This window comes from Galleria mellonella, unplaced genomic scaffold (assembly GCF_026898425.1).
Source record: "Galleria mellonella isolate WM207_F2 unplaced genomic scaffold, CSIRO_AGI_GalMel_v1 utg109, whole genome shotgun sequence".
NCBI lineage: Eukaryota > Metazoa > Arthropoda > Insecta > Lepidoptera > Pyralidae > Galleria > Galleria mellonella.
The window spans coordinates 1,298,372-1,320,089 of record NW_026441972.1 but is presented as its reverse complement, the minus strand read 5'-3'; the positions used below and the strand labels follow the sequence as shown (position 1 = coordinate 1,320,089).

Genomic DNA, 21,718 nt, shown 5'->3' with positions numbered 1-21,718 from the left:
AACACCATATGGTCGTGTTTCCGTTGTATCAGGAACTAGTGCTCCGGCGCAGCGTCAATGACCATGATAAAATCTATCGAGAGGGGAGAACAAGACAGATAATTGAGTTAGTGTAGTGCTGTATGCATTTTAACGTAACGAGTTATAACCAGCTGTTAACAGTTATTGACATTTTGTTGAAACAATAAATTATCGTTAGTAAACTAATTGATGAATCATTTATTATCTCAACTTTGTAGTTTATTTTCTATTTGTATGATGTATAAGAAAGTTATGGCTATGTAATAAATAAGATAAATAAATAAATTTATTGATACATTACCTATTAATAAAATTTAGTATTATTAACATATTTTTTGGTCCTGTAAAAATTAATGGTAAAGAAAAGTCGTACATAGACCTTTGATGAGACCTTTGATGCTCGGCTTCTTTTACCTACCACATAAGGGATCTGACTTTAAAACGACTATATGTTTTGTAACTACGGAATTAGTAAATAAAATTAATAATTTATGCCTATATCGAAAATACTTACCGCAGCAAGCACGCTACTTAGAAGTGCAGTTAGTAGGTTCACATGTAGTCAGGCAACTTTTTACACAATCTTGTAAATTTAAAATAAATTAATTATGATATTTTTATGCAACTTGGAATATCAAATTGATAGAAAATGGTAACCATCAATAAGAGATGAACGTCATGGGCATCAAAGAATACACTGCTGCTAGTAAAGAAGTTACTAGAAATTAGTTGTGTAACGAAAATACAGAGTACGAAATTCTGTATTCTAGTTTCCATTCACCACCTTTCAAACCAAAATATATGTGCGCATTTGCATACCTTGCTGACAGAAACACAAGTAAGACCAAGGTACTAAAGCAAGTAACTGGGGGGAAAGGGATTGTTAGTAACGGAGACTGAGAATCCCATTGCTAGCAATATACCCAACCAGGTCGACCTCCCCGCAGTTCCCCCTGGAAACAATCATTGTCAATTCCTAATGAATTCATCATGATGGGCTAATTGGCCTGTTTTCATTCTCATCTATCACCCTTCATTGGTGCTCCGCCAGCGTATCTCGTTAGCGCAGACGGGGTTACCATACCATTTTCACCCATCAAAAAAAAGCAAGTAACTTTTATATAAAATCATTGCTTTTCGTTTTCATATTTTTTATATTCCATAATAAATATGAAAACGAAAACGGATAAAACGAGCGTAATAACGAATAACTGTTATTCAACTGTCCGTGTCGATAGCTTGCATCATTCACATTCATTCATTAAAACCCGACGTTCGTCGCCGCTGAGGTCAGTTGGTAGTACATGTCGTGCGATCGTGCTATGCGGTTATATTAATCGGCTTAAATAACAGTTATTCGTTATGTGCTATCTGATATAAGAATTAAGTGATAAAAGGTAAGTGTTTGAATTTGTCCTACATATTTACTCATAATAGCAACTTAATTCGATATATTTAAAGGATTTTATTATATTCGATTTAAAGGGACATTAAAAGACAACATTTTTTATTCATTATTATGGTTTTTAAAGCCTTTGCTGTACATACTGTATGTATTTTAAACTACACTAACTAACTAACTTCAAACAAGCTGACGGCCCACCTGATGGAAAGTGGTAACCGTCGCCTATAGACATGAGCAGTACCATGGACATAACAGAGTATACTCTCTTCGCCCATTTTTTTCTGATGTATGCTGTTAAGTATGTGTATGTTATGTATATATTTAATTGTGTATATATTATATATGTATGTGTATGTATGTATGTATGTATATATATTAATTGTATATATTATATATATATGTGTATATATGTATATATATATATGATGTATGTATCTATATATGTATATGATAATATTTATATAATAGTGCCCCCTATGCGTTGCCATTCCTGAGGACTCAGGTGTTATTCCTCTGTACCCTGTAAATTCACTGCCGTATCCCACCCTTCAAACCGAAACACAGCCATGCGAACAACTGCTTCACGGTAGAAACACCAACGGGACAGAGGTGCCCAAGGAGACGACTTTAGTACAAAGTCTCCCTCTGGTGACACTCATAAATGGGTGCTGTTTGTAGGAACTAATCTATTTATGACGACTGCGAACGATTTTTTTTTATTATGGGTGAAAATGGTATGATAACCACGCCTGCGCTAACGGGATACGCTGGCGGAACACCAGTGCAGGGTGATAGATGAGAATGAAAACAGGCCAGTTAGCCCATCATGATGAATTCATCAGGAATTAACCATGATAGTTTCCAGGGGGAACCGCGAGGAGGTCGACCTGGTTGGGTATATTGCTAGCAATGGGATTCTCAATCTCTATTACTAACAATCCCTTCCCCCCCTGCGACTGACATTAATATCTTTATAGTTCTTCTATCTATTATTTTTTTTTTATAAAACCCGTAAAGCTAAACTTTTTTTGTTCACTTTTTTCGGTTAAAATTTTCTTCCGTTGGGATATACATGCCCTAGCAATGGGATTCTCATCATCTCTATTACTAACAAAAAAAATAGTTATTTAAAAATGCAGGTTTTTTTTTATATTTAAAGAAATAATGATGAAAGAAAACATTTGGTAACACAAAAATACAATTATGACTACAAAACGTTTAAAACTAACTGAGCCGCCCAGGCTTTGCTCGCGTAAATATATCGTACGAGAAGGAACGCAATAGTCAATAGAGTAACGTAACAAATAAATAAACAATTTCCTATTTATAAAAGCTGACCTCTTAGCTTCTTAGGTCACTTCCTACCATGAGATTCGTATTAACATGACATCCAAACTTTAGAGTTTTGTTGGATTACCTTGGGGGGGAGGGGGGGGGGATTTAGTAATGCGGACTACCAGTCCCATTGCTAGCAATATACTCTGTCTGTCAGATCGACCTCCACGTAGTCCCCGTGGAAACCATCGTGGTTTATTCTAGTGGAATTCGTCACGACGGGCTAACTGACCTGCTTCATCCTCACCTATATCATCCATCACTGGTGCCCCGCTGGTGTATACCGATAGCGCCGGTGGGGTACTATTTCATTATCACCTATAAAAAAAAAAACATATATTGTATTGTTATCACAATGGGAAACTTTGAAAGTTTTGAACGGAAACAAATAAATAATTGTGATTGTTTTTCACAAAAAAAAGGACTTGAATTGTGGCAACACCAGTTATTTTGTTTAAAAAACTAAACTACTAAATCAATTTTATTAAAAAAAATCTATGGCACTAGTCTGTAAGTATATCCTGTTAAATAAAAAAAAAAAAGAATTTATCAAATCAATTTACAACTAATGGAATTATGAGGTATTAAATAAAAAAAAAAAAACACTCCTTTTTGGAGTCGATTGAAAAGTAAAAAATGGCATAAGAGAATGAAACTTCTTATTAAAATTTTGACTACGCGGAATTTTGAAATCGGAGAAACAGATTCTTTTCAATATTTCGGAATTACTTATTTAAACAATGCTCTGGATAAGTCCATAGGCTGGTAGGTACTGTTTTACTTTTTTGTAGTATCTGTGGTTCAATTAAATGAAAAAAAAAAAAAATATTGTTACAGAAAAATACAAATGAAATCACTAGGATGACAGAAAAGACAGTGGTTAAGTTCGAGGAGGCTGAGAGGAGAAAGGGCGTCATAATAGGGACAGTTGGCTTGACTTGTGCCGTGCTAGGATGGCTGGCGCGAAATACTCCAGCTCTTGTCGGCGCTGTTGGCCTAGTAGCTACATATTTGATGACAGGCGACAGATACCAGTGGATCTACATTTGGAAGAAAACCTGTAAAAGGGACTGGCTGTGAGTAAATTTTTAAATTTCGAATAAATATTTTTTCTTAGAGACGTCAAGTTATTATCGTAGATTAAGTATATTGCATGCCAATATCTTTGCATAACATGTTTCCAGAAAGTTTTGTTCTTTTTTTAACCTTTTTAAAAAGCCTGGAATTTTGTTTATATCACCAAATATGAACTGATTTTCATAACTCTTCTTGTGATTGAGAGAGTTTACTTCTACGTTGAATTTGGAATTAAAGTTACCATTTTTTTCGTGAAGCAAAAACTGCTTGTTACGTAACAAAATCTACGTGTGTTTAAGACTGGAATCGCTTTTTTATGGGCAAAATGTACAATACTAGCTTTTACCCGCTACTTTGTCTGCGTGACTGGGATATATTTACTGATTGAGATAAAAGTAGCCTATATCCTTCTCCATCCCATAAAGTTGCATGTTATAATGATTATAGTTGAGCCGTTAAGGGGCTAGAAGGTAACAAACTCACATTTTCATTTATAATATTAATAAGAATATTTGTTCATATTATATATATTTTGGTTTTTGTAAATTATAATTGCGAGTCCAGTGAAATTCGCTGAGTGAAAAGTATTTTAGAGTAAAAGAGATGAAAAATAATAAATAAATGAGGTTATCGAACAAAAGAGTCCTTATTTGAATGACTATATAACATTTTAAAAACATCGTAGTACCAGGAATACATATGTCTGTGGAGTTATCGCAGCCAGAGGTCGCCGTACTACCATAACGAGTACTAATGATTGTTGTTTGTACCTAAGCGCGCTCAAAGTCCGACCATAGTTTATAAATAATCCACATGTTTAGTAATATCCGATCTCTTTTATTAATCACCTGCTTATTCCATAATCATAATAGGTACAATGGAGGCGGGTGCGTAATTTTGTAAACGTCTTAAAAACAAGACTTTTTTTATACAACTTAGAATGGCAAACAAGCTGACGGTCCACCTGATGGAAAGTGGTAACCATCGCCTATAGACATGAGCAGTACCATGAACATAACAGAGTATACTGTTTCGCCCATGATACCCCCTATGCGTTGCCATTTCTGAGGACTCAGGTGTTATTCCTCTGTACCCAGTAAATTGACGCCATATCCCACCCTTCAAACCGAAACACGGCCATGCAAACACAGCTGCTTCACGGTTGAAACACGAATGAGACAGAGGTACCCAAGTAATCGACTTTTGTACAAAGTCTTCCTCTGGTAAAGACTAAGCACGTCATAGTATTTGTGATTGTTGAACCACCACTTCCCATTAGGTAGGCCGTCAGCTTGTTTGCCATTCTAGGTTGTATAAAAAAAAAAGATTTAAGACCAATAAGTTTCCACGAGAAAGGAAGGAGTGGCTTACTCTATGCTTGAATAATACGCTAATAGTAATACACGTTGAAAAAAAAAACACCAGAAACCATACACATATGATAGTTGTTACGCCGATAAGAAATTAGACTCGATTTTTTTATTAAAGCGGCTCAGTTGGGCCATTATGACAAATTGTATAGGAATTAACCAAGATGGCTTCTACGAGGAACTACGTGGAAGTCAAAGTGATACTATCAGTGGTTGGTAATCGCCAATCTCACCGTACTGGTTACGCTTCAAACTCTTTTCTCCTACATTCTTCACGACTCTGGAACGCGATTCCTGATACCATTAAGAGACTACCGACTAAACCTTCTTTCAAAAAAAAAGCGTTCACGCTCACTTTTTATCTTTATCCGAGCAGTAAGTGCTTTATATTATTTCCAAATTCGTGTATAGTATAGTATATATCATATATGTGTAACTATATTTGTTATTCATATATATTTATTCGTTTATATATGTAATTTTAGTATGTATGTATATCAATAATTAGTAGTACCGCATTCGAGTATTCTGACACTTCCCTATGGTTGACTGGGAGAGAATGCTTTTAGCATTAAGTCCGCCATGTACACATATTTGTACTAATGAATAAATAAATAAAAAATAAATAAATCTCTCCATATGGAACCCGTAGTTGGCGCTAGGAAGCAAAACAATGCCTGCAGGATGAGTTAGTATAGTATAAAATGTTATATTTCATTAGATCACGAGAGGCCAAGGTTCACTGCGCAATTGAGACACCTTGCGTGCGCGCACAATCGAGTTATCACCCACATCCGGCGCAAGATTGTTACATCTGTTATGTATTGGGTCGCCCCCTACTCTACCTGATGGACAGAGTGACGTCAAACGGACCGCAGCTTAGAATCTTCAACTGTTTCTTTAAAACAGCGATCTTAATAATCTTAACACTAGATACAAATACAAACTTGCTGTTCCGAAGTATCGTTTAGAACAAGTTAATAGGTCTTTTATGGGAATGGGCATTAAATGTTATAATACTATACGTATATGTACCTACACAACGACTAAATGTATTGAGTACTAACGCTTACTGCATCACAATACGGATATATAATCATTTGCCTGAAAGTATCAGGAATTGTAATAATTTATCCTATTACAAAAAAAATGCTATTTAAGCTATTTATGGATAAATGTTATTACTCAGTAAATGAGTTTTTATATGATAAAATAATTATAAATGATTAGATATGTGTTCGCTTTGTGTTGTGTATATTTTTAATGAATTTATATTACAATGAATTGTCATGAATAGATACAAAAAGTGACAAAATATTATTGCAATATGTATATGTTATTATGATGAAATTATTTTAATGTTTTGTTTAATAAGTTTTTATATTTGCACGCCTACAGTGTGGCAGAATAAGATTGGACTATTTTTCTTGTAAAGTAAACACCTATAAAAATGTACCTTATTCCAGCAAATAAATGATTTCAATTTCAATAAGATAATGTTTCAATAAGTTTCAAACTGTTATTAGAAAATATTTATTGAACAAATCCTATTACACACTAAACGATTACTTGAATGACAGATATGCATGGTATTAGTCGATTATGCATGAATTTTTAACGACCTAGTACATTTAATTAAATATACATAATGTTAACAGAGATTTAAAAGAGTAACTGTTGAGTTTTTTGCGGGTTCTTTCTAACAGATAACAACATTCCGAACGCTGCAGTAGATTAAAAAAAATACGATTTAACTAAATGCTTGTAGACAAGTCTATTTGGATAAAAAATATTTGAATTTAAATTTATTAGGGCTTCTAACCTTGGATAATTAAAAAACAAAAAATTACCCTGTTGAAAGCATATTGGCCTTTATATTTATATATTCCCTTTTAAAAGGCCGGCAGCACACCTGCAATGCCGCTGGTGTTGTGGGTGATCATGGGCGGCTCTGGGCGGAATCTGTTCATACTGCAGATCTATTTTGCAGATTAATGAGATATATTTAATAAACTAATATTAAATTTAACTTAAATTTATTCCTTAAAATGCTAACCACAGAGCAAGTTCTTACTACGTCAAGAATCTGCAATGCCCTTATCTGTATAAAAATTAAAACAAAATTGGAAAATTGAATATGAATAGAATAAAAATCAATTATTTATATTATACACAGAAGACTATAAATACATGACTACTTAATTGCATAAAATCTTCGAAATTAATAAAATAATTACATAAATATTTAATATAAATATATTTTTTTGTTCGAAATGATGAGATTTTTAATAAACCACCGATATTATAATTTAGGTCGTAAATTTGAAATTGGAACGTCCACAATGTTATAATTTTTAAAATAAAACAAGTATCTATAGCTGGCCAGTGTTTCATGACTCTTCGCTGGACTAGTATGCGCTCGCCCATAGGATTAGAGGTACTTATCCTTAATCTATGCCCTTGTCAATAGAACGTAAATAAACAGTACCAACATAAGGAAACTTGACACTGGATATCACCCGGAATACTAGGATAGCAGCGGACTTCGGCCGCTAGTGGAGTCACTTTCAATGATTGAATGATTGGCCCGCTCTCGTACCAGTATCACATTACGTGTCCGCTCTAGCTTTATTGTGTGAATAGTTAGTTACCTACTGCCTCGCTCTACATTTTATATTGATGTCGAATGATTAGACAATGCATAGTGTAATATTAATTTAATACATTAGATAGATAAACACTTTATTTGAGCTATTTATGACACACGTAAATTAACAAATGGGTTTATACAATCAGTATATTTATACCTTTTTTTTTTTAATAAAAAACAAAAGATAAAATGCGAAAATATGATTTGTCATGTGTGTCGCAGTTTTAACATTACATGTATTCTTGTAAAATTGTAAACTTGTAAAATAATATTGTAGAAACAGCAATTATAGCAAGATATTATATCGACAATATATTTTTATATCGCCGTGTGGTCCCGGCATAGAATAGGCCACCCCTTCCTTTCCCGTGAGTGTTGTAACAGTCGACTAAGGGAGGGCGAGGGATGGGCAGCAGCGTCCCTCTTAAAACATCTCTAAAAGCCTAACTGCGGTTGCCAACCCGCCTGCCAAGCGTAGCAACTACTGGCAAAACTCCCCTTATGGAAGGGTTATGTCCAACAGTGGACAGTTAACGGCTGAAATAATAATAATAATAAATAAAAATATATTTATAATACGTAGATTATAGTAGATTTTCTTATATTACACAGGTGACAAACAAGCTTATGGCCCGACTGATGATAAGCGGAGTTACCGTAACATAAGAACGCCTGCAGTGTTAGGGATGTCACACGCGCCTTTCCTACCAATAAGAAATCTTATTACGTGTTATATTATTATAAAGAATTTCAATTAATTTGAAATTCTCATGATATTCTTATTTTTTGGGATTGTAAGACACTATTATTACATTGTTAAGAAAAAAATGTGTGTATAAAAAAAAAATATATAAAAATAATTATTAAAAAAAATCAAAAAATTAACTTTGATCTCGACTTAATAATTAAATATAAGTATTAATTAATCGATTTTTTATTGATTCTTTTTTATTTTATCCATTTGAAAAATCATTAAAATCAGTTCATAATTATGGAAGATTACGCGAAATGTACATACACACATAAAAATAGTGTTAATTTGAGAACGTACTTGTATGATATCTACCATACCAGGAGGACAGCACCCTTAAGGTATGGGAAATAATAAGCAATAATATGTCTCAATGTGACTCACACGACCACCCGCCCTGGCGTCAATCAGAGGAGTGGTTTGGAGCGCGAAGATTTTTTTTAATGGGTGAGAATAAAATGGTTACCCCGCCTGCGCTACCGGTATACACTGGACACCAGTGAGAGATGATATGTTAGGATGAAGCAGGTCAGTTAGCCCATTGTAATGAATTCAACAATAATTGTTCACGATGGTTTCCAGAAGGAACTACGTGGATGTCGACCTGATAGGGTATATTGCTAGCAATGGGGCTGTTAAACTCAATTGCTAACAATCTATTTCCCCGGAGCGCGAGCATTTCAATCCAAACTTTAAAGAGTATATCACAGGACTCTTTTTGAAAGTTTGTGTAAAATGTTTACCAGAGGGAGACTTTGTACAAAAGTTGATTGCTTGGGTACCTCTGTCCCATTCGTGTTTCAACCGTGAAGCAGTTGTGTTTGCATGGCTGTGTTTCAGTTTGAAGGGTGGGATATGGTGTGAATTTACAGGGTACAGAGGAATAACATCTCAGTCCTCAGGAATGGCAACGCATGGGGGGTATCATGGGCGTAACAGTATACTCTGTTATGTCCATGGTACTGCTCATGTCTATAGGCGACGGTTACCACTTTTCATCAGGTGGGCCGTCAGCTTGTTTGCCATTCTAAGCTTTATAAAAAAAATGTTACCATAACCACATTCTAAAATGACTGTACAATAAAAATTACCTGAAATTGATATTATGCATGATAGTCCAAACTCCGACATGAATATATTGCTGAAACACTTTGTACAAAAATATAATTATAATATTATATGTATATTTTTTTAATAATTGTTAATTTAATTCACTGATTATCGTATTTACTGATATTTACAATTCCAGTTATATGTATATTTCCATAACTTAATAATGTAACTTTTATATTTTTGTATTTAAATTTGTATTTCGTTTCATACTGTATAATTATGTTAAAGTAAATGCTGTGAATACCTTTAATAGGCATGTGCATTAATATTGTATTGTATTTAATGTATAATGCAATATGCTGTTGGTGTTCTTGTAAATAAATAAATAAATTGACGTTATATCAATTGACTTACTGAAAATAACATCCTTTTTTTACAGCGGTTTTCGAGTTCTTTTAAAAACAATAGTGAGGATATGGATCTGGGAGCGCAACGGTACCACGGTGGTCAGCAGGTGGGCAGAGATTGCCAAGAAGTCGCCCAACAAGAAGGCTTTCGTTATGGGCGACAGATCTTTGACTTTCCGCGAGGTATGCTATCCTGGTAGTTTGGAACAATAGTTTTATTCGAGTTTTAGGTTATTCATGTCTCCGCCACTTACTTGATCTTTGATTTTTCGCAAAGTATGCTGTCCTGGTAGTTAGGAACAATAATTCTACTTGAGTTATTCAGCCAATCAAATTGTTCACTGCCTGAACTCCCATAGACTGCCATAAGGAATGGTCCTGAGCCATAACTTGTTTATTCTTTTATACCTGATATTTTATGGACTATATCAAGGATAACATCAATACAAAAGTGATAGATCTTTCGTCAGTAAACAGTAGACCTTGGGTACCGTTCCCTAATTAATCTAAGGCAAGGCCCTATCCATCAATCAATGGGGGAAACATATATCAGGTCTACAGATGACCAACCAATTGATCTTGATCGACTGAACAACGTTATTTATTGAACGAATAGCGCATTATGAACGAAACAGTATACTTTGTTATAACCATGGTACTGTTCATGTTTATAGGCGACGGTTATCACTTTCCATCAGGTGGGCCGTCAGCTTGTTTGCCATTCTAAGTTGCATAAAAAAAAACATTTCTCTCCCAGGGCGATGAATTCAGCAACCGTATAGCGTGGTACTTTAAAAGGCAAGGATTCAAGAACGGTGAAGTGATAGCTCTGTTTATGGAGACTCAGCCAGAGTACGTGTTCGTGTGGTTGGGTCTTGCCAAGCTGAGGGTCACCACGGCTCTCATCAACACAAACCTTCGGGGAGCACAGCTGATACACTGTTTGAGAATAGCTGGATGCAAGGCTGTCATATTCGGGATGAGATGGTCGAAGGTGAGTGATTATGGTTGTTGGAGAAACAATCACCAAATTGTATGTATTGTGATAAAGTTGAAGACCTACATTTGCTGGTGGAATGTGGCCGGAATTGTAACAGCGGATTCTGGGCGATATGCCATTATATAACGGTAACATCAATTTAACACTGGGTCAACCTGGCAGTCGCAATGCAAAACGGCTATATATGTGGGTAAAGGTGTCCCTGACGGAGGGACAGACTGACTTTCAGGCAATCCCTATGAGGCTGGCATAGTTACTCAGGTGTACAGTTGAAACTGTCATAAATCACCTTTTTATTTATTTACAGACCCAAAAATTCAATTTAGCCATGTTTTATCATCATTTTAAATGTACCTAACAAAACAGAATTACGCCCAAGACTTTAAATTACGTCCCTTCCCAAAGCACCCCGGATGCCCTCTAAACTAGGACAAATCCGGGGAAACCCGGACGGATGGCAACCCTGTGTAAGGACCAGAGAGATAGAGGCATTTATCTCTTTGTTATATGTACAATACGACTATTATTATCACATATTCATATCGTGTATATGTGCTCCAATTTTTTATTACTTTCTAAGCTTTGGGTTATCGAAGTTCTTTTTCTTAGTTCGTTTGGGTTATCAACATGTTACAGTTGTCATGGTGACTCAACTTTTTATGAATTAGGTACAATTATTTCATTTTAATAACTGCCCACTCATATAAGTAGGTATTATCAGTTCAGCCTTTAACTGTCCACTGCTAAACATAGGCCTTCCCTATAAAAGAAGGTTTTGCCATTTGTGATACATAATCTTTTGGTTTTATTCTTTTCTTTTCATTTAAGAGTTTCCTCTTGTCGGTGCAACTAATTCATGCATCTTCCTCCAGCCAGCTCTATCCCAGGCCATATCCTTTATCTCCCTATACGACATGACGTCTAGTGTTTCCTTTATCTGTCCCATGTAGTTAATCCTCGGTCTTCCTCTTCCTCTTTTGCCCTCTATCTTCCTTTCTATTATGCTCTTAAAAAAATCGTCATGTCGTATAAGGTGTCCCAGCATTTTGCCTCTTCTATTCTTTATTATTTCAATCAATGTTCTCTTCTCGTTTATTCTTTTTAGGACTTCCTCGTTTGTTAGTTTTTCTGTCCAGCTTATCCTTTCCATTCTCCTCTATGTCCACATTTCGAATGCCTCAAGCATCTTTCTTTCCTTCTGCGTCATCGTCCATGTTTCACACCCATATTGGTTTTATTACCATATGTAAAATATATTTTATTACCTACATTTCAGCTATTACAGAGATACAACATGAAATCAGAGACATACCTCTCTTCCAATATAACTCACCGGAGCGCAGCACAAGCTCAGTACTGCAGGATACGGCGCCTCTCGCCTCCGAGCTGAAGGAAATGTCCTCAGAACCCTTCCAGGACGCAGTGCAAGCGAAACCGAGGGACACATTGTTGTATATTTACACGAGCGGGACCACTGGGTTCCCAAAAGCTGCTATTATTACTAATATCAGGTAACGTTTTTTTATATTTATTTTAAAACATTAGTAGCTCTTTAATGGGTGATAATGGAATGGTAACCCCACCCGCGCTATCGGTATACACCGGCGGGGTATCAGTGAAGGATGATAGGTGAGGATGATGCATGTCATTTAGCCCACCGTGACGAATTCCACTAGAATTAACCACGATGGTTTCCAGGAGAAACCATTGGAGGTCGACCTAATAGGGCATATTGTTAGCAATGGGGCTGTCAAACTCCATTTGTAACTATCCCTTTGCCCCCACATAGGTAGGTTGGTAAGGAAGCAAAATTTCTCACCGTAGCTTCACAATACGTATACGCAAACATTTTGTATATACATAGGAATCTTCAACTGTTTTTTAAAAACAGCGATCTTAATAATCTTAACACTAGATACAAATACAAACTTGCTGTTCCGAAGTATCGTTTAGAACAAGTTAATAGGTCTTTTATGGGAATGGGCATTAAATGTTACAATAAGATACCGAAGGATATTTTGGATCTGCCTTTTAATAAGTTAAAAACTCTTATTGAAAAACACTTATTGAACAAAGACTATTTATTTTACACACTAAACGATGATTGAATGACAAATGTGCATAGTGTTAGTCGATCATGCACGGGCTCTTAACAACTATGTAATTTTAGACATAATACATTTAAATAAATACACATAATGTTAACAGAGATCTAAAAGAGTAACTGTTGAGTTTCATGCGGACTCTTAAAAATTAAAGCGCGCCTGTATTGCAGGTGTTCATAGGCTACAGTATCCGTTTACCATCGTGCGGGGTGCATGTTTGTTTGCCACCTCAGTGGTATAAAAATATAAAATAAAAAAAGATCTTACTACATACATACTTATTCAGTCGCATGGAGATTTACTATATTTACCAGAAGACTTTGTACAAAAGTCGATAACTGTCCCATTCGTGTTTCAACCGTGAAGCAGTTGTGTTTACATGGCTGTGTTTCGGTTTGAAGGGTGGGATATTACAGAGGAATAACATCTGAGTCATGGCAACGCATAAGGGCAAAACAGTCCATGGTACTTAATCTTTTCCACTTTCCATCAGGTGGGCGAGATCCATTCTAAGGTATAAAAAAAAATTATATCAGAAAGGGCAACTGCAGGGGGAGATGGTTTAAGACTATTAAGTTCTCTTAGTCGTTTCTTACGAGATCCACGCGAAAGGAACAGGTGGCCTGTTCTATGCCGGGACCACATGGCAAAGAACAGGAGATATTTATGTATTCCCTTGTCAGAAGCAACCTCAAACAGTTCTAATTTTTTTTTTTTATCAGATATCTGCTGATCCCACTAGGAGTGTATAACTCGGCGCAGCTAAATTCGAGCGACGTGATATACGACCCGTTGCCATTACACCACACAGCTGGTGGGGTGCTGGGGGCTGGACAGGCGGTGATACTCGGGTGTACAGTGGCACTGAGGAAGAAGTTCTCCGCCTCAAACTACTGGAGCGACGCTGCGAAGCATGGATGCACGGTTAGTGGAAAATATTTAGAGGGGATTTCCAACAGAATTTATTGAATACAAGCTGACCCGGCACACTTCGTTCCGCCTAACAGTCGATTCTTTTTTTTTATAATACCTACTTAATTTCATTTTTTTATACAACTTAGAATGGCAAACAAGCTGACGGCCCACCTGATGGAAAGTGGTAACCGTCGCCTAGATACATAAGCGGTACTATGGACATAACAGAGTATACCGTTTCACCCATGATACCCCCCATGTGTTGCCATTCCTGAGGACTCAGGTGTTATTCATCTGTACCCAGTAAATTCACGCTATATCCCACCCTTTAAACCGAAACACAGTCATGCAAACACAACTGCTTCACGGTAGAAACACGAATGGGATAGAGGTACCCAAGCAATCGATTTTTGTACACAGTCTCCCTCTGGTTAGACCCCATTACTAATTACTAATAATCCCTTCCCCCCGTTAATTAATTTTATATAATTTTTAGGCTGCCCAATATATAGGCGAGATTTGCCGCTACCTCCTAGCTGTACCTCCTGGTCCGAATGACCGGGCGCACAGGGTAAAAGTAATGGTGGGGAATGGACTAAGGCCGCATATTTGGGAGGAGTTCATACAAAGGTTCAACATACAGAGGGTAATGGAGTTTTATGGAGCCACCGAGGGAAATAGTAATCTCGGTGAGAAAGTTGCCTATTTTTTGAAGTTTTTTTTTTATATCGCAGGGAGCAAACGAACAAGTGGCCCACTTGATGGTAAGTGACTACCGCTGCTCATGAGCATCCACAGTAATGGAGGAATAGCAAAGGACCTGTTGACCTTTTAAAGACGAAGATTTTTAAATGCAACAATTAATTTTATTCACTAATACCATATATAATATATTTAATTTTTTACTGGGTATTATTTAGTTTAGCTGTACGGTTATTACCCTTGTAGATTCTACAGTTTTCTTTCAGCTTCTGAAAGGTTAAACTGTAAGAGATCCCTTTATAATTCTGCCATTGTATATTAAGTTTTGCTGAATTCCATATGAATTTTGTACAATAAAGATTAAAAAAAAAAATGTTGTTAGGATTCTTAAGTACATATTATATTTTTATCGTGCTATTTTTTGTACCCGAAGTTTTCCGAAAGCCATCTTTCTTATCTGAGACGGTGCCGCGAACGCCTAGCTCGCGTTGAGCGGATCGAGGCGCGCAGTCAAACTCGCGCTCACATCGCAGCCGTTCTCGATTAAGGGTCCCAGATGGTCCCGAAATTACTCGAACTTTCTTTACCTAATTACACAAAAATTAAACCGGTAGTTATTATATTAAAATAAAATATTTGTTACTTACAGTGAACTTGGACTCGAAGGTCGGTGCCATTGGCTTCCTGAGTCGATTGGTGTCATCAATTTACCCACTCATTCTAGTCAAGTACGTAATATATATATTAAAAAGTGAATGTCCGTTCGTTAGTCTCGCTAAAACTAAAAAAAACGACTTGATCGATTTGATTTTTTTTTTTTGCTTTATTCCTTTTAATATTAGGTATAAAAAAGACTACTTTTTTCACGTTGGTGTCATTAGAAATGACAAGAGAATAATCGAGGGATAGGCAGCAGCCTTTCTCCATAAACATCACCAAAACCTAACTGCGGTTGCCAATCCGTCTGCCGAGAAAGGTATATGTTCAGTAGTGGTGGAAGGGTGCGATATGGCGTGAATTTACTGGGTACAGAGGAATAACACCTGAGTCCTCAGGAATGGCAACGCAAGGGGGGTATCATGTGCGAAACAGTATACTCTGTTATGTCCGTGGTACTGCTCGTGTCTATAGGCGACGGTTACCACTTTCCATCAGGTGGGCCGTGAGCTTGTTTGCCATTCTAAGTTGCATAAGAAAAAAATTGTAAAATACTGGTATTTTTGCTTTCAGATGTGATGAAATTACCGGAGATATTTACAGAGACAGCAATGGAAGATGCATAAGCTGTGGTCCGCACGAACCAGGTGAACATAAATGTTCAGAAGTTATATATTTTAGGCCTATTCAGTATAGTTTATCGGGGGGGAAAGGGATTGTTAGTAATGCGGATTACCAGTCCCGTTGTTAGCATTGTCAGGTCGACCTCCACGTGGTCCCCCTAGAAACCGACGTACTGAATTCCAGGTGTATTCATCACGGTAGGCTATCCGACCTGCCCTTTCATCGTCACCTATCATCCCTCACTGGTGCTCCGCCAGCGTATACCGATAGCGCAGGCGGGGTTACCATTCCATTATCATCCAATGGAAAAAAATATGGTATAGTTTATCTGGTGTAGAATTTCTTAAAGTTTGTAGAGGGAGACTTTGTACAAAAGTCGATTGCTTGGGTACCTCTGTCCCATTCGTGTTTCAACCGTGAAGCAGTTGTGTTTGCATGGCTGTGTTTAGGTTTGAAGGGTGGATTTGGTGTGAATTTACTGGGTACAGAGGAATAACACCTGAATCCTCAGGAATGACAACGCATGGGGGTTATCATGGGCGAAACAGTATACACTGTTATGTCCATGGTACTGCTCATGTCTATAGGCGACGGTTACCACTTTACATCAGGTGGGCCGTCAGCTTGTTTGCTTATCTAAATTGTATAAAAAAATTAGCTTCTCAGAAGCATATTTGCTTCGTTGACCGACGTCATTGTTCTAAGCTATTATGTATATTGAAAGTTGAAAGAATGGATGATAATGGAATTGAAACGGTATATGGTGTCGAGTACGCATGGAAATAATTGTTACATTTAGTTCATTATCATTTAGGAAAATTATAATTTTTACTCACTGTGATATATTTGATCACTGTGATATATCACTGTTATATATTGATTGTAATGACAAATCACAAGAAGTGATTTTCGTTCGCAATGACTTAATATCGCACTTGTGGGGGGAAAGGGATTGTTTGACTATTTTTTGATTGGGGCTATTTGACCCCCATTACTAGCAATATGATAATAATAAGACAGGGCGTCAAGTCGACCTCCGCGTGATTCCCCCTGGAAACCATCTTGGCTAATTCTAGTTGAATTCGTCAGGATGGGCTAACTGACTTGCTTTTATCCTCATTAGTTATCTATCATTGGTGCCCCGCCATTATATACTGATAGCGCAGACGGAGTTACCATACCATTATCACCCATTAATAAAAAAAAAAAAAATAACGCACTTGCTACTATTGACTGTTTTTGAAAGTGAAGTACGAATTATGATTTTTATGATAAGAGCGAGCGAATAGACACTTTAATACAGTGTGATAAAGTCTCTATTCGCCCGTCTTCTACTGGTTGTATTTATCACTTCATTGCTAACCGAGCACAGCCGATGTTTCACGAATAAATCCGAATATAGCGTCTTTCTGTGATTTCACTTCACTTCCTTATAATATTACTATAGACTAGCGATCCGACCTGTTTTCGCATGAGTAGACAAAAAAAAAATTCAGTCTATTCGACTGATCGGTTATTTTATAGCATTTTATATGTGATTTTTAGATTGATATAACTTTTTTTATTTATGAACCAATTGAAATAAATCAAACACTAAGTGTTAAGTGGTACAAACCGCAACGCATTAGTAAAAATCGCATTAGAATCGGTTAAGTAATTTTTGAGATTAACGTGCACGAATGTATAGACAAAAATTTAAAAATCCTTGTTTTGGATTCCATTGCATTCATAAAACCTAAATATAATAGTTTTTCTTATATATTTTCCATGTACAGACAGCGACCAGTTATGATTTTATAATATGTATTAATGTACTAGGGGTAATAGAGACTGAGAATCCCATTGCTAGCAATATACCCAACTAGGTCGACCTCCTCGCGGTTCCTTCTGGAAACTATCATGGTTAATTCCTGATGAATTCATCATGATGGGCTAACTGGTCTGTTTTCATTCTCATCTATCACCCTTCACCGGTGCTCCGCCAGCGTATCCCGTTAGCACAGGCGGGGTTACCGATACCATTTTCACCCATAGAAAAAAAAATGTACTAGGGGGACTTTTTTATGTAACTTAGAATTAAATTAATAATAATGGTGATATACAAATTTATTTATTTTTTTAATTTCTAGGCGTACTCTTAGGAAAAATAGACGCAAAGAAAGCAATCCTAACGTTCTCCGGATACGCAGACAAGACTGCGTCCGAGAAGAAGATGGTGAGAAACGTGAAGGAGGAAGGCGACTGCTACTTCAACACTGGTGATATACTGGTCATGGATCACTATGGCTATTTTTACTTCAAAGACCGCACTGGTGATACGTTCAGGTAAGATTTTTAAATAATAAAATAAAGTAAAATAATAATATAAATTAAAGTAAAAGAATTTAGAATAGCAATTTATGTCTTTCTTGTAATAATTTTTTGAGCAATAATTTAGCTGATAATAAATAAAGTCGTCTGCATGGGGACCTCTATCCCATCTGTGTTTCTGCTGTGCTTGCATGTTTGTGTTACCATTATCCAAGGAGGAAGGGATTGTTAGTAATTGGGAGGTTAGTCCTCATTGCTATCAATATCTAACCAGGTCGACCTCCCCGTGGTTTCCCTCTGGAAACCACCGTACTGAATTCCAAGTGTAATCATCATAATGGACTAACTGACCTCTCTTTTCATCCTCACCTATCATCCCTCACTGGTGCCCCGCCAGCATTTACTGTTAGCGTAGGTGGGGTTACCATTCCATTATCATCTATAAAAATTATCTCTCACTGGTGGCCCGCTAGCATATACCGGTAGCGCAGGCGGAGTTATTATTCCATTCTCACCATGAGGGGTAGCAGAGTGTTCTGTGACACCCATGATGTTTCACATGTCTATAAACAACGGTTACCACTTTCCATCAGATGGGCTGTCGGCTTATTTACCATTGTAAGTTGCATAAAAAAATCTGTTTACAGATGGCGTGGCGAAAATGTGTCTACAGCGGAGGTGGAGGGTGTGATCAGTTCTATAGTGGGCTTGAAGGATTCCGTTGTTTATGGTGTTGCGGTAAGTTGTTAGATTGTACCGTTAATCCTCTTCACTCGAACATACATTCTATTACTGCATAATCCATGGCTGCCGCAAGGATCGTGAAGTGTGGAGCAAATTGCGACGACCTACCAATCGACAGCTGCATTCATGTCATTGGTTGTATTTTACTGAATGCAAAATACCGTCGCCTTTTCTTTTCATATATATAAACATATAGCCTAAATGGTCGCGTACAACGCGGTTTCAGAGATGTTTTCTCCCACGAACACTCAGGTTATGGTATGAGCTCCCTGCCGGGGTTTTCCCAAGAGACTACAGCATGGGGTTCTTCAAATGGAGGATAAAGAGGTTTCTTCAGGGTCGGCAACGCGCGCGTAATACCTCTGGTATTGCAGGCGTGGCGTTCATAGACTACGGTAACCGCTTACCATCAGGTGGGCCGTATGCCTGTTTGCCACCTTAGTGGTATAAAAAAAATCATATTGTTATATATAATAATATTATAATAAAAATTACAATTTTAAATAAAAAAAATTTAATCAAAACAGTAACTGTTGCGTTTTGCGGGCTCTTCTCAACAGACAACAACCTTCCGAAACCTGCAGTAGATTAAGAAAAATGACGATTTAAAAGTGCTTGTAACAAGTCTATTTGAATAATGATTTAAATTTGAATTAAATTTCTTCAAAATATATATTTACCTTTAATTTAATATTTACCTTCAAAATACTCACAATTACTTAAATTTTTTTTGCAGATACCAAACGTGGAAGGCAAAGCTGGGATGGTAGCTATCGCTGATCCTGAGAAGAAATTAAACTTAACAGCTCTAGCGAAAGGTCTAAGATCGTCATTGCCCGCCTACGCTAGGCCGCTGTTCGTCAGAATACTACCTGAACCACCATTGACAGCGACCTTCAAGTTGAGGAAGAAGGAATTAGTTGAACAAAGCTTCAACATAACTCTTTTCGATGATCCCACCTACTTTTTAGACCAAAAGACAATGGAGTACGTTCCATTGACTCAAAAATTATATGACGATATCAACCAGGGTGTTGTCAGGCTGTGATGGAATTATTAGTGGTGATGGAGATTGTTCCAAATTGTATAATATTAAATCGAGCGTTTTTAAGAGGTGACCTGATCCTGTTTTTAGGTAATTAATTATTATAAACTGTGACCCCACTTAGATAGAGTTGACAGTAGCACTAGAGAATTTCTGTTGGAAAAGAGCTTATGTTGTAGGTACCTACTCTCTTATTTTTTTATTTTATTTCAATTAGATTGTAGTCTGGAATAATCAACTAGAATCCAGAGACGAAATATTAAAAAAAAAATCCACGTTCACAGATAATACTTTCCTTATCATATAGAAGGTACTAGGATAACAGAAGCTTATTGAGGATGGTTCGTTCATTTGAAATAAAAATTGAAATTTAATCTGGAATTTTGTTTTCTCTATACTCTGTTTTATTTGTTTACTTACAATTTGATTACTTTTGTGTTTTATGTGCATTCCGAATTTATTGAAAGCGTAGTTTTACAGAAAAGAAGGATAATAAGCTGTACTTGTCTTTATTACACCATAAATAGTTACATTTGGAAAAAAAAAAACATAAATAGAAGTATTTAAACGAACTTAGGTATGTACGTATGTAAACATGAATTAAAAATACTTTGTACAAAAATCAACATTTAAACATGAAATAATAGCAAAGAGTGGGGTTTAGATAAATATATAGTATATAAGTAATATATTATTTAATTTTAGAGAACCATGTGATATTATTTACTTGAATGTCTGTAATTTTTTTGGTAAATAAAATATGGATTTATATAAAAAGTTTATTGCGTTAATTACTAGTCGTAGGAAAAAAAAAATAAAATAAAAAAATATATTTTTAAAGCTCCTGGATACCAGTTTGGTTCTCTTGACTCCTTTCAGCTATGAGAATGGTCGACGATTCCAAGCTCACAGGAGGTATTAAGCCCCTCTCGGAGGAAGGGATTGTTAGTAATGGAGACTGAGAATCCCATTATTAGTACAACCAGGATAAAAAAAACATGGAAAAATTCATCATATATATTCTTCTATCACCCTTCACTGGTGATCCGCCAGCGTATCCCGTTAGCGCAGGCGGGGTTACTATACCATTTTCACCCAACAAAAAAAAAATCCCTTAAGTCTAAAGCGAGACTTTGTGTGTTCTACCGCTTGTACATATAACGGATTGTGTTCTGAGAAATTGTTAAAAATGATACCCACAGCCACCTCTTATAACCGCACTGTTCACCATCGACAGGGAGTTCATCTTCACACACTTGGACCTAAATGTTTGCGTACAGTCCGATTTTAAAGGAATTTTCTCCCATGAAGACTCAGGCTGTGGAATAAGCTCCCTGCCGAAATGAATTGAAAAGAAATTTATTTGCTAGAAACATTGTAGAAAAGGTGTTGCATTTGTGAAGTTTATAAGATGCCCATTATGTTTCGCCACATCAAATGGCATGCAAATATTAATTATTGAATTTATCCATTGGCCATTTTATACGGGTACATTATATATTTAATTTTCAATTATTTACTACATTATAAAATGAATCACTACTAGT

The 21,718-nt window shown here is 36.4% G+C and overlaps 1 protein-coding gene across 1 annotated transcript; it reads left to right on the top strand.

Moving 5' to 3' along the window:
- The first annotated feature begins 1,261 nt into the window (after positions 1-1,261).
- LOC113511044 (long-chain fatty acid transport protein 1) lies at positions 1,262-20,948 on the top strand. Its single transcript, XM_052892250.1, has 12 exons — positions 1,262-1,418; positions 3,599-3,837; positions 10,102-10,252; positions 10,827-11,076; positions 12,346-12,580; positions 13,897-14,098; positions 14,586-14,778; positions 15,441-15,519; positions 16,022-16,095; positions 18,202-18,397; positions 19,030-19,120; positions 19,863-20,948. Exons 2-12 carry the CDS (start codon positions 3,623-3,625, stop codon positions 20,172-20,174), a joined length of 1,998 nt encoding a protein of 665 aa, XP_052748210.1. The 5' UTR covers positions 1,262-1,418; positions 3,599-3,622; the 3' UTR covers positions 20,175-20,948.
- The last annotated feature ends 770 nt before the right edge of the window (positions 20,949-21,718 follow it).

Excerpts from the sequence above, each read along its gene's own strand:
- LOC113511044 (XM_052892250.1), top strand. The coding sequence starts at position 3,623 with ATGACAGAAAAGACAGTGGTTAAGTTCGAGGAGGCTGAGAGGAGAAAG. Across the intron at positions 16,096-18,201 it reads CTGTGGTCCGCACGAACCAG|GCGTACTCTTAGGAAAAATA; the intron begins GTGAACATAAAT and ends TTTAATTTCTAG. Across the intron at positions 19,121-19,862 it reads CCGTTGTTTATGGTGTTGCG|ATACCAAACGTGGAAGGCAA; the intron begins GTAAGTTGTTAG and ends TTTTTTTTGCAG.